Source organism: Haemorhous mexicanus, chromosome Z (genome assembly GCF_027477595.1).
Source record: "Haemorhous mexicanus isolate bHaeMex1 chromosome Z, bHaeMex1.pri, whole genome shotgun sequence".
Taxonomy (NCBI): domain Eukaryota; kingdom Metazoa; phylum Chordata; class Aves; order Passeriformes; family Fringillidae; genus Haemorhous; species Haemorhous mexicanus.
Genome location: NC_082381.1, coordinates 10,133,850 through 10,153,383, shown reverse-complemented (window position 1 = coordinate 10,153,383; position 19,534 = coordinate 10,133,850). Strand labels below are relative to the sequence as shown.

At 41.6% G+C, this 19,534-nt stretch overlaps 1 protein-coding gene across 4 annotated transcripts in view; it reads left to right on the top strand.

Annotated features, from left to right (window-relative positions):
- Positions 1-19,534, top strand: part of VCAN (versican) — a 187,789-nt gene that overhangs the window by 140,153 nt on the left and 28,102 nt on the right. For all 4 annotated transcript variants that reach the window (XM_059873230.1, XM_059873229.1, XM_059873231.1 and 1 more), the window contains one exon: positions 12,640-18,138. In XM_059873230.1, coding sequence (XP_059729213.1) covers positions 12,640-18,138 — 5,499 coding nt within the window. The remainder of the gene's footprint in view (positions 1-12,639; positions 18,139-19,534) is intronic.

The following is a 19,534-nucleotide window of genomic DNA, read 5'->3' as shown; positions in this document are numbered from 1 at the left end:
AGCCTGAATTGCTCCTTGGCCAGTTTATACCCGTGTTTATTCTTGCCAGCATTGTCTTTAGCCTGAATAGGTCTTTTTTCTTCCTGACAGTTATCCCTTGATACTTTTATTTCTCTGCTCAGTCTCAGAGAATGACCACGTCCCCTTGTTCAGCCCCCGTTTTTGGTGACTCCTGCGGGGGGAGTGTGACTGGGAGAGTGGGAATGTGCTGGTGCTCTGCAGGGAAGGGAGATGCTGGCTCTGCCCCAGGGGCTGGGGCTGTTGGGGTGACCAAGGCCTCTTCCAGGCATTGCAAGAGGCAGCCTGAAAGTCTGCAGCATCCAGGTTTGCATGTCTCTTCATCTGTACCCACATGGTTCTCCTTTAAGGTGTTTTATTTGTGCTCGCTGGCAAATAATCTCTCTGGCATCATTATTTGTGGTATACACACGTGAGCTAGGTGCAATTTTTGGTGTGTCTTTTTTGCTAATTATTGTGTTAGAGAGACTTCTGAGGGGGAAGAGATTTTGCCTTTTGTGTGCTGAAATCACCATTTGTTTTTACCCCAAATGAAGGGTATATGCTACTGAAAGCCATGGTTTCTTTATAGGACCTATTTCAAACCATGTTTGTTGTCAGGAAAGCTGCTGTCTTGCAGCTAGGCTGACCTGAATTAATTTCTGGTGGGATCTTGAAGCAACAGCAAAAGTGGCCTCACATGGGCAGGACCAATTTCCCACCTTATTAAATGCAGAATATCCTCTTTTTTTTTTTTTCTTTTTGTTTTCCCTAATGGAGGGCCGGGCTTGTCTCCTTATCAATTGTCGTGTCCTAAACTTCACTTCCCAGGGAGGCAGGTCTGACTGGAGTAATTTTCACATCCTGAATGACCAAACTCTCTCTATTACTCATAAAACCTGCTGTAGAGTTGGCCACGTTCTTCCTGTGCCTGGAGTAACTGAAGTGTTAAACGCTGAGCAACGCGGCCAGATCCTGATTTCATCTTCCCCAGTGTAATTACACCACAATAATTCCAATGAGGTGATTGAGAGCAGAGCTGTGGTGGGGATGTGGGGACAGTAGGCATCTCAATGTCTTCATAACACTTTGCAGATTCTGGGTCATTGTACAATTAGGTGATTATTTTTCTTCAGAACGCATTTGAGTTCAATCCAGAATGGTAGATCTGTTATTAACTAAACCAGTTGGGGTTTTTCTATATTAGAATAGTCTTTTTTTTTTTTTTAAGCTGGTGATATGGAGGGCTTTTTAAAATAGGTTGTACACCATCCCATATAAATTGTATTTAAAACAGAACAGCAGTGATGCCTTGTAGGAAAGCAAAACTAATAACCAAGTAATTTTAATAAATTCAAGCTTTTTTGTGCGCTTCTCCTTTTCTCAAAACAAAGGAAAAACAAAAACAAACCAACCCCACCAGCCCCATATCCAACAGAGCTGAAACTTGATACTTACAAATTTTCACAAGAAGCTAAAACTAAATTAACAAGTTTTGGGCCACTATTGCTGACTCTTCCTGAAGAAAGACTTATTATAGAACAATAATTTCTCTTTCCACATTCCTTTCTAGACTTCCATAGATACAAGGAACAGTGCCCTCACATTAAATACTGTTCAGAGGATGCCTACACATTCCCTGCTGTTTTTGCATTGTATCCAAGGAGACGTCTCAGATCTAGACATAGGGATTACACATTTCCAGCTTTCTTGTGCCCCTTTGTTTATTCATGAGAGAAATGAAGGAATTTTATTCATAGGTACAATGTAGTTTTTCATACTTCTGTTGTGAGGAACAGGAATCCTTTTAGAGGTTTTGTTTACATGTGGAAAAAGCCTTAAAAAGTCCTACTGCAGAAAAGATGAGCTGTCTTTTACATGGTGATGCAATATGACTTAATTTTTTTTTTTTTTTTTTTTTTTTTTTTTTTTTTTGAGGAAAGTGTTTTTCTGTAGCAAACTTTTCTGAATGTGTCCAGATTGTAGCTGTCTTAGTATGGAATATTCAGTGGTCTTTTTATGCAGTTGTTTTTGCACATTTTCAGTTTAATGAGTGGATTAATCCTTGCTAATCCAGCCAGTCTTTTAAACCTTCCTCAGTTTTTGAAGTGATTAAGTGATGAATTTGATCAATAAGATACAAAATACCCACTGGTGTCTTTCAGAATGTTTTCCTGTGAAAAGTGAGGATGTGTGCAGAGTGGCTGGTTAATATTTTGTGTTGTCTTTGGGGACATGTTGCTGAAGTTATCAATCTTTCTTTATAATTTTTTTTTCCCAAGCTGCTCAGATCATTAGGAATTTTCTGACAAGCCTTGTATTACTGCTTTTCTTAAATGAGGAGAATTCAGTATGAAAACTTTCTGCTTCCTGAGGAAGAGAAAAACAGTTGGAATTTCATTCCTGGTCAGGAGTATCTTCCACTAGTCCCTGCTTGCCTAGGTATTACCTCTGCTATACTTCATTAACTTTTTGATACCCATCATTAGCTCAAAGAGTGCACAAGAAATATTAGTTTTTAACTTTAAACCACACTCTTGGATTTTACGTGCAGCACCTCATCAAGCAGGAATCCCATAGTTTCAGTGGGAGGTTTTTTGGCATTAGAAAAGGAATTTCCACATATTTGATGTAATTTTTTTGTTGGTTTTTGCCAGAATAGCAGCAAAGAATGTGCCTATATGTACACAGAATAGCACTGAGATTTTTGATTCTATTTCATTGTGGGATTTTTTTTCCTAAACCATTGCTTTTTTTTTCCTTGAAAGTGGTGAGTAAAATGATTCTGGGCTTACTTATATATTGACTACTCTGGCTTGTAGTGAGTTTCCAGTCACATGTCTAGTTAAATAGTGAACATTAGAAGCAAAATTCATGAGTCCTTGGGAAATGCAGTGGGCACTTGGTCCAACTGAGAGGACCAAGGATTAACCCAAAATGTTCTTCAATTTGTTCACACTTTAATTGAATTGTTTGGCTTCCTGGCCTTTCTTCTCAGTTTATTCTGACCACATACAGAGCCTGCCAGGTGAGAACTAATTCTGCAGCAATATTACCATGTTAGCACAGGATGGGGCTTGTGGCAGTACCTTATAGTCAAAAATATGCCTCCCTCTGCTGATTTTTAGTGGTGCAGTAACATTACCACAGCAAGGCATCTATTTTTAGCTGTAGTTGGTGTAAAACCTTTGTTCTCAAGTGCTGTCCAACAGAAGTGTCTTTTCTGAAAAACCCTCAAATTGTTCGTAAAAACAAATGAATATTTTTCCAGAACAAACGTTCCAGTTTTGCCCGGGAAAAACAAAACAAAGCAAAAAAGAAAACTGAGATGAAAAAAGTTACTGAGAGAAAAAAATATGTGATTCTATGGTTAAACAAACGCTCAAGTTCTGTAGGCACTGTTTGAAATTGTGTCTGGTGGAGGGACACATTTGTGTCACTCCAGCTGCAGCAGAGGGGAGCCTACAGACTTATGCTGATTTAACTGAGAACCTCTGGTTTATCCCTAGGCTGCTTCAGGTGTTTTATAACCAAAACAATTTTATTAACACCTGTAAATAAATTTATAAAATTTTCACCTTTTTTTTTTTTTTCAGAAGTAAGGGATGATACTGAGAATAATCCATTAAAGTTTTGCAGAATCCACTCTGTATCTGCTGAGTAATATTTGCAAAATACAGGACTCAGATCTATATGCAAAAATCCTTTTGCCACATATATCAATATCTATGTATGTATTCACTCTAATTATGAATTCTGATACTCACTTGCATTTAAGAAGTTATGAAGACACTGCAGTACCTTGAGCTATCACTGCCACTTCTGCAGCAACTCAATTACTTTTGCACATGCCAAGACTGGTTTGCCCCAAACAAAATTTTAGTCATATTTCAATGAAGAAAAATTCAACAGAAAAAATAAATTTGCCATGGGAAAAAGATTGTGTGTTTCCACATGAGTAATAGCTCAAAATAATGCCCCAAAAGTGCAGGGACTGCAGCTAAAGAATGTGATTTTGGTTGCTTGCTGCACGACTAGTGGGCTTGTGCAGGCATTAAATTAAAAGTGTGCTTATGAGGTACATGAAAAAATGCTTGAGAAATAGTAGGGGATAAAATGCCAGAAAATCATCATGATGAGTGGAATAAACTCCTCCAGATAGCTGTAAAAAGAGCATTTTGGGGTGGAGCAGGTGGGGTAACTGTCATCAGAGCTTCAGTTCTTAGGAAAAAGACATTCTGTATCCTTCCTTCCTTCCTTCCTTCCTTCCTTCCTTCCTTCCTTCCTTCCTTCCTTCCTTCCTTCCTTCCTTCCTTCCTTCCTTCCTTCCTTCCTTCCTTCCTTCCTTCCTTCCTTCCTTCCTTCCTTCCTTCCTCCCTTCCTCCCTTCCTCCCTTCCTCCCTTCCTCCCTTCCTCCCTTCCTCCCTTCCTCCCTTCCTCCCTTCCTCCCTCCCTCCCTCCCTCCCTCCCTTCCTCCCTCCCTCCCTTCCTCCCTTCCTCCCTTCCTCCCTCCCTTCCTCCCTTCCTCCCTTCCTCCCTTCTCTTCCTTCTCTTCCTTCTCTTCCTTCTCTTCCTTCCCTCCCTCCTTCCCTCCCTCCCCCTTTTCCTTTTCTTGCTGTTTTCCTCTTTCTTCTCTTCCTCCTCTCATACACATGCACTCACATACACAAACACCACTGTCTGTTTTAGAGCTTCAACTGTAAAATATTCTCTGGCTTTATTTTTTCCACACAAAATTCCTCTCGTGAGACAAATCAAGAAAGAAAAATCTAATACATGCCTTGTACGTAAACCAACCTTTATTACTCCTAAAATAATATGATGTCAATCTATTTTTTTCCCCAAACTGCCACATTAAGGAGTGCACTGTAAGTTGGTTTTTTTTTTTTTCCCCTGATGCCAAATGGTTCCTTTTTCCAGTATTACTGGAAAAAGGAAGAGAGGAAAGAATATTCCTTTCAGCCCTAAGCAGCCACAGGTGCAGTCAGAGGGTGGGCATTTGCCTTGAGATTCTAAGTGTAGTATTCTGACTTTTGCCCAAATTTATGTTGTGGTAGGTCAGTTTTTGATTCTTCTTGGAGGGGACACTCTCTCCCCATATTGGTAGGGCCAGAACTGGTTCTTTCCTGTGCCAGCTTTGTCATGACAGAAACATTCTCCCAATTAAGCAGGATGTAAATGTAATGAAAGGATGGTGGTGGAGGGGCACAGGAAAGCCCAAAATTCATTGATACCTCAGTGTTTCCGCCTCAGTCATGGAATATCACACATGAAATAAAGGATGAAGTCATTCTGGTGAGCAGATGCTTCTTTCCCAACCAGCTTTTCCTGCAGAGTTGGACTTCCCTCTACACACGCCCAGACACACCAGCTAAGTCAGATACAGTCTGACTCCTTGCTTTGTTTTGGGTTCCATCTGGAGAAAAGTGATTTATTGCATGGCAGTTGTTTGGGTTTGGGTTGTTTGGCCCTGCAGAGCTTTAGAATTGTCTTCTCTGTAGGCAGTGGGAGAAATGTTGTCATTGGAAGGATGCTCACGCCCAGGAGTGCTCAGGAGGAGGCTCCACGGGCTGGAGTTGTGTTTTGTCAGTGACATATTGGAGCAGAAAGGAAGTGGGAATGACTGCCCTCAGAATGTTGCATGACAAATGTGCAGGCATTATCCAGGGAGCTGTACCCTGCCCGTGCTGGGGCTCACGGCAAAGCTGCCATTTTTAACAACTTGACATTTCACTCAGTCTGCTTCTTTTTAACAAATTTATTGTCGGGTGGGGGAGAAGAACAAAGGAAACACCAGGAATTGCCAGAGGGCTCCGTGATATGCTTTTATAATAAAACAGTTCCTTTCTTTCTGACATGGTTTCTGCATCATCCTGTCTGCTGTTTTGGAGTTTGGCAGGGCTGAGGGAGCCCAGAGCCCTGTGCAGAGCAGATGTCTTCCTAAGTGACACCCACTTTCCACAGGTGCCTCTGGCTGTGGCCTCCAGCTCCAGCCTGGGGTCCTGTCTGTAAAAAGGCTGCAGGTCAGGAACATGCCAGAAAGGGATACTCATGGATTTTGCATGAAAAGCCCCAAATATGGTAAAGCAGATGGACTGGATAAGTGAATTTCAGTAGGCAAGACTGACCACCCACCTTGAATTGCTTTCAGCTCCTACCCAGCCAGCTGTGCAAAAGTCACTCCTTACAATTACTTTCTCCCAGCAGTTTACCTGAATCATTGAGACTTTTATGCAAAGTAAATTTATATATATATGTGTGTAATGTAATAATCTCTTTTGACTCTCAGAGTGAGAACAAAATGTAAATTTTGGTAAAATTTAGAAGGTTAAAAAAGCCCCAAAACAATCCAAACCTCAAATTATTGAAACCTGTCCTGCCTACCTGAGGATTTTTAAAGGGAGCCAAAGTTAACAAAATTTTAGAAATATATATGTCCAGCTGGGAAACATTTTAAAGTGAACTAAATAAAACCTTTTGTTTACTTAGAGTGAACAGTAATCAAGACCTGGATTTTACCAGACCTCATCATGTATAGTAGTCCTGTTAATGTGAGGCAGAAGGATTAAAAGCATAAAAAATTTAATTATTTCTGGATCTTTATTTTTTTTTTAAATTTCTTGGCTTAGGTGTGTCTAATAGTAGCCATGTTTCTTTAATCCTTTAGACCAGCTCCTTGGCAGCATTCCTACTTTTTCCTGAAGAGGAGAAGGGGTATGCCTGGAGCACTGTTGCTCTTTGACCATGCTTAGGTGGGATAATGATGCTACAAGATGGCACATGTTAGAGGAATTGCATATTCCAAAGGCTGACACTTGGAATTTTGGTTGGCCAGGAAATATCTGTATTTCAAAATATTTTATTTATTTTTTTAAAAAATTAAATGAAAAGAGCAATATAAATTGAAAAAAAACCAGCAAAACCAAACCTCTTCGGTGAAGTAAAGCAGCTCAAAAGATGTTATCAGATTTTGATTTATTTCTGTAAAATTGAATGGTTTTGTTCCATTTTGAATGGACTATCTTAAAGGGAAAGAACACCCTACTTAGTAGAAAGTTTTGATTTTTTTTTTTTTTTTTTTGGCTTTTTTTTTTTTTTGTACTGGGCACAGCTTTTCCAATCCCTTTTTTTATTTCCTCACCATGTTTTTAAAACAGAATATATTCAATGAAACTGACACATTCCTGTGGAAGTGGTTGAGGTTTTGGATTTTTTATTTTTCTTGCTGTAAGAATTTCAGCAAGCCATGGTCATAAAGCTGCTCAAATCCATGCAGACTGCAGATCAGGTTCCTGGCAGAGCTGAGGTTCAGGGGAACCAGGACATGACATAAAGGTGGTTTAAGTCTTTCCTCATCCTAGAGCTTCTCCCAGACCCAGGTGTGAGGCTTCACTGGTTTTTCAGAGGGTTTGAACCATCTCCACTCTCTCCTACTTTGAGGAGGACTCCTTGTTGTTTTCCAGGTGGAGCAGAGTGTGGATTTTAGCTGTCCATGGGCTCTCTCTGGTGGGTAACCTTTGTGATCCCACCATGAGCATCCCAAAAATGTGCAGGAGTTTTGAAACAGCTCATGAAAGCCATTTACAATTATACCTGTGTTTTATCAATATCTTCACAGAACCACAGAAAATTGAATGCTTTGGGTTGGGATGGAGTTAAAGCCCAATCAGTGCCACCCCAGCCATGGCAGGGACAGCTCCCACTGTCCCAGTGTCCAGCCTGGCCTTGGGCACTGCCAGGGATCCAGGGCCTGCCCACCCTGCCAGGGAACAATTCCTCAGTGCCAAGATCCCGGCCAGCCCTGCCCTCTGGCCCTGGGAGCCATTCCCTGGGGGCTGTCCCTGCAGCCCTTGGCCATTGTCTCTGTCCATCTTTGCTGCAGCCCCTTCAGGCCCTGCGAGGCCACCCTGAGCTCAGGGAAAGCTTCTCCTGCCCGGGTGAGCAGTGGCAGCTGTGCCAGCCTTTGCTGCCAGCAGAGCTGCTCCATCCATCCCTCTGCCCATGCTGGAGCCTCCTCTGTGCTCCCTCCAACAATAACTAAAAACTCTATTGAAGCCAACCCCAAAAAAGTTATGCTTATCAAGTGCAGGAAATAATTTGACTAATGCAGACTCTTTTGATTTTTCATGAAAACCTCTCTTGTGGTTCTGAATTCTTGATGGGGAGCATTAAGGATTTTCTGTTACTGTCACATCATGCGATGAAGTACTTTCAAAACAATGAGTCCAAAATAGTTTTAGATTTCTAAATAAAATGTCTTTTTTGTTTCCTATTTAGCTGTGTTCTTGTCAAAATATAGGACGTGATTTAAAGTCCATAGAACATTTTAGGTAGGTCTCATGGCTTTATCAGACCTCTAGTCCTTCTACAAAGGGCTGAACTGTACTACTGCCCACTAAAAACTGAGCAGTGGCTCTGAAGAAATAAGTGGACAAATTGCAGAAGTGTGAAATTCCATTATCTGCAGGATGCCAGATTAGATGTTAGGAGTCCCATTTTGAAAGGAACTTCACAAAACCATAAATCTTCTGAATAAAATATTTTGTGTTTCGAAAGTTTGGGAAACATCATAATATGTTTTCTATTTAATTCCCTATTAATTCTTCTTCAGATGCTTATCAGATGGATTTTGAGAGGGAAAATGCTCTTTTACTGCCTGCCCCCTCAAAGATGGTCTTGGAAAAGCTCTTTGTAGAATATTAAAACTCTTCTCAAGAAAAGAAATATTGCTGCACGTTACACATTTTTGGATGTGTGCAGGCATTATCAGGGAGGCAGCTTTTCTGTGTGATCCAGAAAAGCTGACGTGTGTTTGGAACCAGCCATGATGGATTGGGAGGGTTGTAAGGAGAATTAATGACACCTTGGTCTGTGGCCCTGTGGTTATGTGCAGTAGCAGGCTAAAATCACCCTGTAGCCAGAGGGATTTCCACTTCTTACATATAGGAACTGTTACTGAGATAGACGCCTGCTCCTTGCAGGTCATTTACAACATCTAGATGTATTAAATGGATTAAGAAACACTCCAGGCTGGATATACCTATCCTTTCCATCTCCATTCCAGGGCATACCTCATCACTTCCCTCCAAGAGAGGCTTTGCTGATAAATCTCTCCCAGGACTTGTTTGGGTTGGCACCCTGAGCAGACAACCCTTGGCTTTTTATCCTTTTTAGCTACTTGTTTTCACTTTCCTTCACTTGGAGCCAGAAAAACAAAGAACCTCTTTGAAAAAGGGCTCCTTTTGTCTTGTTTTCCAGGAGCTATTGATAAGCATATTTGATAGCCAAACTCCTTCCCTTTCAAGTTCTGGTTTTGTCTCTTTTTTGGTAGTCTTTGGTCTGTGTGTGTGTTTACCTGCAGCAGGAATGGGTGTGAAATAAACAGGAGCCTGCCCTCAGGGTCTAACAAACAAGTTCAACAGATAAATATTTCTTCTACTTTAATATTTCTTCTATATTATTATTTTATTGTAGATTTTTCCCAGTGTCCTATACCCAGTTGACAAGGATGTATGAGCCCCATCATTATGTAGATTATTTGCCATCTCAGGACTTAGAGAGGATTTTTCATTGCTCTTAACCCTGAGCAAACTGAATGCTAACACGGAATAATCAAACCTGTAGGAAGGAAAATAATTTCTTATTGAAAACAAACAATAAAAAGACCAATCAATTACATTCTTTACTATCTCCTGAAAAGCTTGTTATTTTTTCCTTGGAAAAAACCAAAATATTACAAAAAAACCCTCCAAAGATAGTTGTTATTTAATGAAAGAGCCTCCTGAAAATTTATGATCAGAATATCATACCTTTTGCTAAGGTTCTTTTATGTGGATTGTTCTGGCATGTGAGATCTTGAAAAAGCTAACAAAGTAAAAGCAGGGTCTGATAGAGATCTCTGCATGTGTAAGAATTTGTATTTGTCTTCTAGGTGAATTTGGAACAGATGTTGTTCACTAAATTTATTGCCTACCATAAATGACTTAGTGTGAGCTACTAATTTGAGGGACTCCCAGGTGTGCACTGCTAAAAAAACTCTGCACTGTTGGTCAGAACTTGTTAGTCATGGTGCCCTCCTACAAATTACAGCCCATCCAGTCCCACCCAGGCTATTTTTTTTTTTTAATGTACAATTTCTGTGCAAAACTGCATGTGTTGTTTCATGGTCTTAATTGCTGTGTGTGAAATCATAATTAATCTTTATGGCATACCAGGTTGTTTATGCACATCCCTCCTTCAGCTGTTCACACAGCACAAGGCATCTTTCCTGGCCATTCCAATTTCTGCCTGTGGGTGCAGTTATTTTATAGTGAATCTACCAAAAATCAGAGACTCTCAGAGCTCCCTATCAGCTCTGCCTTGCCATTCCTCTCTCATTGCCCGAATTCCCATGGGTTTTTGCATGCACAGATTTGAAAGGAAGGTGTGAAATTCTGTCTCAATTGAAACTTCTTCTTTTATGAAACATGGTTTCTCAGTGTGTCCAGGGTGGCCTTTTGCTGAAATTCATGGATTCTGAAAGGGTTGTTATTAGACATGCTCCTCAAAGTCATGCTGCCAGTCTTGGAGAGATTACCAAATTCCTGCTTTTCACAAAATTTGAAAGGCAGATCTGGTAGAGCTCAAGTAAATGGCTGCAGAAAATTTATTATTCTGTGGCATTGGACAGCCTTTCTAAATATTTCTAATTTACTGGAGAAAAGCATTCATTCTTTACAAACATTGCAGAAAATAACTCCCAACAAGCACAAATGAGGGAGAGAGGAGAAATCTCAGTTCTGCAGCCATCTAATGGAGCTGTCATAGCACATGGCAAGCACCAGGCTTCTCTGAGCAATGTACAACAGCCAAGCAGGCACAAGGTTAAAAACAACCTTTTTTTGGTTGCACTGGGAGCCCCGAGCTTAGGGTTGAACAGACTTGACATTGTAGTTGAAATAAACAATGCTGGAGGTGATTTATTCTCTGTATTCTTCAGCTGGAGCTTTAGCAAAGCTGAGATCCAGTAATACTTCATGAGTTCAGCTGTAAACACAGCGTGAGGTATTAGAACATTAATTCTCAATGGAGCTGCTGTGACCTTTGCAAAACCAAAGTGAAGTCAATTTGCACACACAAGCCAGCCCAGGCCAAAGAATCACAAACCTTTCGTCGTGCTCTGTGTCAGTTTAATTTGATTGAATACATGCTTTTCCAGAATGATCACCTGATGACTCTGTCTCTGAGGACTCAGTAGTCATAGAGGTTAAATGATCTTCATAGGTAGGGGAATTACTTCAAATTGATGGAGTGCTTCACCTCAAGTTCTCATTGTTTTATGACTTGTAGATGGTTTTAGTGAGGGAGATTTGATTTAAGAACTGAGCTGTGTCATGCACTGCAGATATTTTTTCAGGAAGCAGTGGTTGCTGACAGTGCTCTAAGGCAGGAGTCCTGTCAATTGCTTCAGATCCTCTCCTGGCAGCTGTGGGCAAAGCTCCACTGGCCATTCCAGCTTGAACCAGCAAGAAAGTAATCCCCTCTGGGCAAAATGGTTATAAACATAGATCCAGAAGAAAGAAACACTCATGGAATAGGATTTCAGTACAGTTTTCAATTTCAAGTCAGTTGGCCAAGCTTGAAATATGGGGCTTGTTTCTGAGTCTGTTGTGTCCTTCTTTTTAATTTATTTTTTTTTCTTAAATTTCATTTTAATTAGGATAGCTTCCATTGTCTGGAACAGAAGGTTTGAAGCAATGTTTGTGCTGAAAGGGCAAGTTTAAAAAGTGTATATGGAATTTGGGATCATAAATCTTGGAGGAATTCATGAGGCTTCCTGCAGCTAAAATCTTGCCTTCTTAATCTTCTTTCTTCCTCTTTATCTGCCGGGCCACCTAGAAAAAAACTGTGAGAGGTTTGCAACCTGTAGGAGTATGTAAATAATTCAGTTAGTGGTAAACAGAAGAAAATTACTGGGCTTCAGTCATGTTACCCTCTGAGTGGGAGTTGACCTTTGAATCTGTGATATTTTTTCTTATTTGCCACATAATGCTTTAAAATTCCAAGTAGAAGCAACTCTGTAAAGTAAGACTTTATTCACTGTCCTAGGGTCCAAATCTGGTGAAGAGTGATTGATGTAGGTGTTATGGTGTTCCTAGAGATTTGAATTACCCTATACCAAAAGGAAAAGGGAGATGCAGAGGGAGTTTTTTTGTGTCTTATTTTATTTTAGACTTTGTCTTGCTTAGCTTTGTCTAGGTTCAGTTATTGGGAGAGGTCAGTTAGTGTCTAAATCCCTGGAACCAGTTGCAGCAGGTTGGTCTGAAAAGTGGTTTTTATCTTGTCCATTCCCCATCTTTGCTGAAAATGTAGGAGCAGGTAACTCAGGCATGGGTTTGGGAGCAAGGGCACGTGGCAATCAACAGCACTGAATGACCAATGTGTTCAATATGCAGAGAGGCTCCAACTAGAAAGTCACCCCCCATGGCAGAGTTGAACTTTGTGTCAACAGGAGAACACACTGAATTTACAACAAATTGTTGAATTTTAGATTTTTTTTTTTTTTTGGGTTTTGTTTTTTTTTTTTTTTTTTCCAGTGGATTGCTTGTACTTCGTGTGTCTGCTGTTACTTAGGGATTATGAAAAGCTCTCTTTTTCTTGCAGATCACCCGGTGAATGAATTTTTGGATCTGTTCAATCGCCACATGCTTCCTCACGCAATAGATGAAACCCACATTGATCCAGAGTCAGCTCAGACTGAACCCTGTACTTCAGACTCTGTGCAGGATTCGTCTGAATATATAATATTGGATCCTTTCTTTACAAACTATGCAGAGTTTGAGGAAGATGAAGACTGTGAAAATACTACTGATGTTACAACCCCTCCAGCTTTGCAGTTCATCAACGGGAAGCAGCAAGTCACCAGTGCACCTAAGAGCACAAAAGCTGAGGAAGCAAGGAGTGACCAAATCGAAAGCGTTGCACATTCCAAAAATGTAACCTTTTCCCAAATCAACGAGACAAACACATTTATCATTAATGAATCTGAAGCTTCTGGTACTATGCAACCAAGCAAAGCTGGAGAAGTAATAGGGGCGTTTGAGGTCACGCAACCAACCTCAGGGGCTGCAATGTTAGAACCTGTCTATAGTGGGGAGTCTGAAGTTGTGACAACAGATAAATCAATAGCCACCACTTCTTCACACGAGCAGTCTGTGCAAAACAGTGGAGAGACCATGACCTGGCAGGGAACTGAGGAGAGCTCCACTAAAGATAGCAAAAACCTGCTTTTGATTTCTAGCGAATTCTCTGGAGATGGCTCCTCTGAATCTGATCTGTCCACTTCAGTCTTAGAAGTTGTGACAGGGTCAAGAAAGGAAGATGATGAAAAAAGTTCTGGTATAACGTCTTCTCCTGATCCATTTACTGTGGAAAGTTCTGCTGTAACTGCTTCTCTGGAGGCATTTTTTATTCCTGCTTTGGAAGACAACGTCGTAACTGACCTTATTTCAGAAAAGGCAACCCCTGCTCCTGGAGACCATTACAAAACAACTCTCAAACTTAATGCAAATTCCCCTGGTGAAAACATTCTGGAAACAAGTCATACAGCAAAGCCTGAGATAAGTGCTGCTTCTTTTATGGTGCTGGAAGGCTCTGGAGATGTGAAAGATAGCATCACTGTAACTCCAGCCGTGGCAGAGGAAATAGCAGTAACAGAAACACTTTCAATGCAAGACATTTCTTTGGGCTCCGGCACAGCACTGCTGACAGAATTTTCTGTAACTGATTCAGGAATCACCTCTGCTTTGCCTAGTGCTATAAGTACTCCTTCTTCTGCTTTTGATCAAAGCCCTCAAGTAACTGTTGCCACCAACTCTGTGTCTGAGCTAATTACGGAAAAAGTGTTTGCCAGTTCTCTTGTAACTGAAAAGAGTATTGATACTGAAAAAGAAATACACACCACTCTTTATGCAGGTCACCAAAATTCAGCTACTGCTGCCGAGGAAAATTTGGATTTGAATGAACTTGGGAGCACTACAAGTGAAGTCAGAACTGTAAGTCAAGAGCCCCTCAGAAGAACAGTACCAGGTACCGTAAGTTCTGAAATCAAAAAGGTCACCACCATTCCTCTCTTGAGGGAGAAGAAGCCTTTTGTAAATGAAAGATCAGCAGAAGAGCCTGCAGACATATTTTCAGGGGGTTCCACAAGCAGAGTGGTAAGTATTGGCTTCCCATTTATTGATCCAGGTTCTGGAGACCCAGATTTTGTCGTTGAGTCTGCTACTTTGACTTCGGTCCCGTTGAGGCCTGTCACTGAAACACAAACAGAAATGTATGAAGGAAAAATTTACAGCACAGATGGTGCTTCACCAAAGGATGCAACAACAGAATATGAAAAACATGCAAGAACAGATGAACCTGCCGTAACAGTTTTGAGTACTTGGTCAGAGAGCTTCACAGAGGGGTCTGGAGTAGAAAGTCAGATGTCCCTGGATATGTTTAGTACCAAAACCCCAGGAGAAACAAACATGGAAACAAAACCAACCTACACAGCTCCTTCTGACATAAAATCTGGTTGCACAAAAGAAATAACATCTCACATTGCACCAGGAATTGAAACTGGCGATTCAGAAATGGGTGAGACCACATCATCTCCAGAATCTGTGGTCAGTAACAACCCTCATGAGGGCTTGGTGACACATGGTACTGGCAGTAAAAAAGCAGTAGCTGAATCTACAGAAAACAAAGATGCAAGAGTTGGTTCTTCAACTGTCTCCTTGGGCAAGATTTTCCTGATTGAGCATGGCTCTGGAGAAGAATTCAAAGATGACAGCAGCACCACAAAACTCATGTCTAATGGACCTACGGAAGAAATACTTGGAGGTCATTTCTCAGTTACTGACCAGGGATCTGGAGAACCAGACTCATCCACTGGGTCATTTACAGAAACATCAGTTGCCCCTACTGGGAGACCAGAAACATGGGAAAAGGATGACAGACAAGCTGTCAGCACATCACCTCCGGGTCCTGCCTTCACTACAGATCCTGATGAGCAGGTCACCAGTTCTGAACATGAGGTAACCTCAGTGGCGACTGCAGGGGATGTGAGAACTGAGGAGAAAACTGTTGATGAGCTGACAATGAGAACTTTTTCTACAAAGATTCCTTTGATGGAAGAGATACATTCTGGGGAAGAGATGGCAAGTGAAATTTCACCAAAAGCTACGGAATCTTTTGAAGAAACAACAACAGACCTGTTCTTTAAAAGTACACAAACTAGCCATGAACATCTGGGATTTTTAAATGTTCCAACTCCCAGTCCTTATCCGGACGAAAAGGAATTTGAAACTGAACCTGTTAAAAAAATACTTTTGCCATTTAATGATGACAGAGCAACTGAGGCTGCAACAACTGAAAGGAAATACGTAAGCTCTCCAGTCACAGTTGTAGAGCAAGAGGAAGAGCTGGTGCAAAACATTTTCCCTACTAAAGATATTCCCAGAACATTCCTGACACCAAAGGAAGAAAAAGTGTCAAATAACGAGCTTACTGGTGATCCCCTGTTTTCAGGACAGGGGTCAGGAGATGACCTTGCTGTTCTTCCCTCTGTAGTGCCATTTGTTGTCCAAAAAATCAAGAGTACCTCAAGCCCTGAAACTTCTCACCCTGCAACTATGGGACCTGGACTTTCCACTGACATGACACAAGACTTTGAACGAGGAAGTATTCCAGCAAATGTTGAAGTAAATGAAGAAGTCACAAGTGCTGTAGCTGAGCTGCTGCCGGAAACTGGAGACCCATTTCCCACTTCCACGTTCCCCAGTTCCTCAGCTTTGGCAGAGGACAGCTCCAAGAGCTTCATCTCTAAAGAGATTGAAGACACCACACATTATTTTGTTGCGAATGAAGAACCACAGGAAAAGGAAACTGACTACAGGAGAGGAGAAAATGAAACAGATAAGACAACTCCCACGTCTAAAGCTATTTCTCAAGAGGAAAATTCACATTTTCTGATTAAAGGTGGCACAACTCCTGTATCTGTTATACTGAATGGAACTCCCAGCCCTGAAACAGAGCAATCTCTTGTAACATCAGCAACAAAAACAATGGGCAGAGTATTACCAGAGGGCTCTGGGGAAGGATCTGGCTGGGTTGGTGTTTCAGATTCATCTTCCCCTGATATGTTTACCCATTTCTCAATTCCCACCGTAGCCAAAGTGGAACTAAATGTTTCATCTAGTGTTCCTGGACATGTCTATTCCAAAGTTATGACCACAGAGGCTCCGAGAGATGGATCACAGACTGCAATCACAGGACTAGTCTCCCTTTTTACAGAAGAAACAGAGGTTTTGGTACATCCATCTGCTGCTCATCCAAAGACAGCTTCATCAGAGGAACTAACAAGCGACGCTGGGTTGTATGAAAAAATTATTCCTATGATTGATGACAAAAAAACTGTCATATTGAATGTTTCTGTTTATGGTGATATTACCCTGATTGAAGAACGACTGCAAACCCCACCGGAAGAAACAACTATTATAGACATGGATCACTCTAAATCAATGCCTGAGGATATAATAAGTGTGCAGACAATGCCAAATCCCATTGCACAGTCAACATATGGCTATGATGATAGCATGACAGCTGAAGGGGAGAAATATTATTCCACTCCCAGGTTTTCCATAGCCAAAGAAAAGACACTTGGATCGGGTGATAATCTTCCTCTGACTACTTCCAGTCCACCAAGTAGAGAGTTGGTGACTTCTGGGCACAGACCAACCTCAGGTGATGTGGATTTGGGTTCAGGGAATGACATGAATTTTGCAACAGAAACTCTCACCACCACAAAACCCTCTGAAATGGGCATTTTCCTTCCTACAGTGCCATCTCTGGCAAGCCCTCAGGTGCCTCATGAGTCCAAACCTGTTGTAACCACCCCCAGAGAAGACACCTATGAGCCAAGTACTTCAGCAAGCAGCCAAGTAATAGCAGATCAAAGTGAAACAATCTCTGGCTTTTCTGGGATGGGCCAAGAAGAGCTGGCTGATAATCAGCCTGTGGCTCCTCCTCTTACACCAGTTGTAACTGGTGAGCCAGAAAAGGCTTTGACAACTGGCGAGCTTGAGTTAAGTGTTGTCACCACACAGCCAACATCCCAGCTGACAACTGAGTCACCTACCAAGGGTGCAGGGAATCGTCCCACGGTGTACACAAACACAAAATCAGCATCAGCAGAGTATGAGGACACAGATCCAGTGAGTTTCTATTCTGTTTCTCAAACTCCTAAATCATCAGTAACTGTTCATTTAGTAAACGGAGTATCTGAGTACCCTGAGGTAATAATTACAAGCACATCATCATCATCATCATCAAGGGATTCACATCAGTCCAATCACTCATCAGGAGGAATCTTCAAAGAGGTTAGTTCTGATATTACAGCAACATATAAACCACCCACTAGTGACCTTCTTGACACAACAGAATCCTCTCTGCTGGAGCTGTCTCCTGAGCCTGTTTCAGACAGCACAAGCACAGAAAGCACTCCTCAGTTTGGTAGGCTTCTAACTGGTGGGACAGAGGAGACAGAAACCCCTGCAACTGATTTAGCTGGTGAGGAAGAAGCTGCTGTTTCTGGAGATTCTCCATCAATACATGTCTTGCCTACTGCTTTTCTGAGTTTTGGAGAAAGAGTGAGCACAGATATTCCAAAAGTCAGCACAATAGATGTTGAAGCTTCCACAGGGAGAGTCAATAATCCCCACCAAGAGGAAGACAGGACTGCTGGGAGACAGAACCCCTGGCTCATGTCCACAACTGTTTCAGACTCACCCAACAGCATCGAAAGTGAAGGATTTAAACCTGGCCAGGAAGCAGTTACAATGCTAACCTCGCCCTCCCAGCTTTTGGATGGAGTCACAGAAACACAGGCGGCTTGGTTTGGTCAGGAGGAGATCACAACCACCTCTTCTAACATTGCAACCAACAGCATTGCCCCTGGGAACAGTCCCTACCAAAAGGAGCCATCAACACTGAGCTCTGAGGAGCCAAACACTGTGGAAACTGTGACTTCATCATTTTCCCTCCCGGAAGTCACGAACGGATCAGATTTCGTGATTGGCACCAGTGTGGGTTCAGTTGAAGGCACAGCAGTGCAAATTCCAGGTAACTTCCCAAATATGATCCCTGTCATGTTTTGTGTGTTGTGGTACTTGTGGAGGTGTTGCTGGGCTCTGGTGAGGGGTGTGACAATCAGAGCTCTGCGTGAAATGACGACGGACCTCGTCACCCTCCAGCTGAGAAATCAGCCTGGTTGTGGCCCCCACAAAGTGGAAAAGGATGGGGGGGCTGCCAAAAAAAAACCAAGCCCAGTGACTTTCCATCAGTGTTTGCATCGTGGAGCTCTGGATCGGACTGGAGGTAACCAGCCAGTTGTAAAAGACAGGAAGGTAACGTTGGTTGTGGCAGGGAAATCAGCTGGAGTGATTCCATTTGCCAATTTCCAACAGGAGATTTTATCTGATGGCTTTTCTTGTGAGTGTGGTGATCGTTCTTACACAATTGGTTTCTATGAAGGGTTGTTTTTAACGTCTTGCAGTTGACCTAGAAAGCAACAGTGCACATTTTAGGATCAGAATTTTCTATAAAATTGAACTTCTCTTGACCTACAAGATAGCTTTCCACGCAAGAGAAAATCAAGACCTTCTTTTCAGCCTGTTTGCACCTTTAAGTTGTTGATGCAGTGTCAGTCTCTAAAAAATTACAGAACTTTTTCTTAGACATAATTTGCCTCAGTATTTTGTTTTCCATGATGGCATTGGGAACCATTTCATCAAACATGTGGGTGATGCCAGTAGTATCACTTCAATTCATATTTGTCTAGATACATCTGAGGAAAGAACTGGACTGGTCTGATTTTATAGGTTTACTATTATTTTTCCTCATATAATCCAGGTAGCTGGCAATTTGAAAATGTTTACTGTGGAAATATCCAGTCTGTAGAAGGATAAACAGACAGCAAACACACAAAAAATGCCATTAAGGTGCTTAACAGAGCCCTACATTTGTGACTTTAAGTGAAGCAGTCCTAAAACAAGCACCCTATTGAATGGATGGGATCAGAACCTTTCCAAAACCTCCAAGGTGAAAACCTTAATCACTTAATTACAACCCTAAACTTTTGCACATAGGATTTTCTTCTGGAGGCTTTCAGCTGGACCTTCTGCATTCCCATGCCTAGACAGGGAGTTTGGTACTGTAAGAAGACTGTGAATCTCTAATTTGTAAGAGTAAAACAGATATTCTTTTTTTTTTTTTTTTTTTTTTTTTTTTGGTCATAAATCCTTGTCAGATTGGCCTCTGATTCTCTGATTTACAGAACTCTCTTAACCATTTTCTAAGTTTTCAGAGCCAGGGCTTTAGTTTTGCTTGTCAGAAAGGCTGTCTTCAGGATTTCCCTCTCACTGTGAGAAACTAACTCTCAGAAATGGTTTGGTGTGGACTTGTCTGTGTGAGTGAGTGCTCCTAGGCATGAAATCAAATGCAAATACCCAGGTATCTA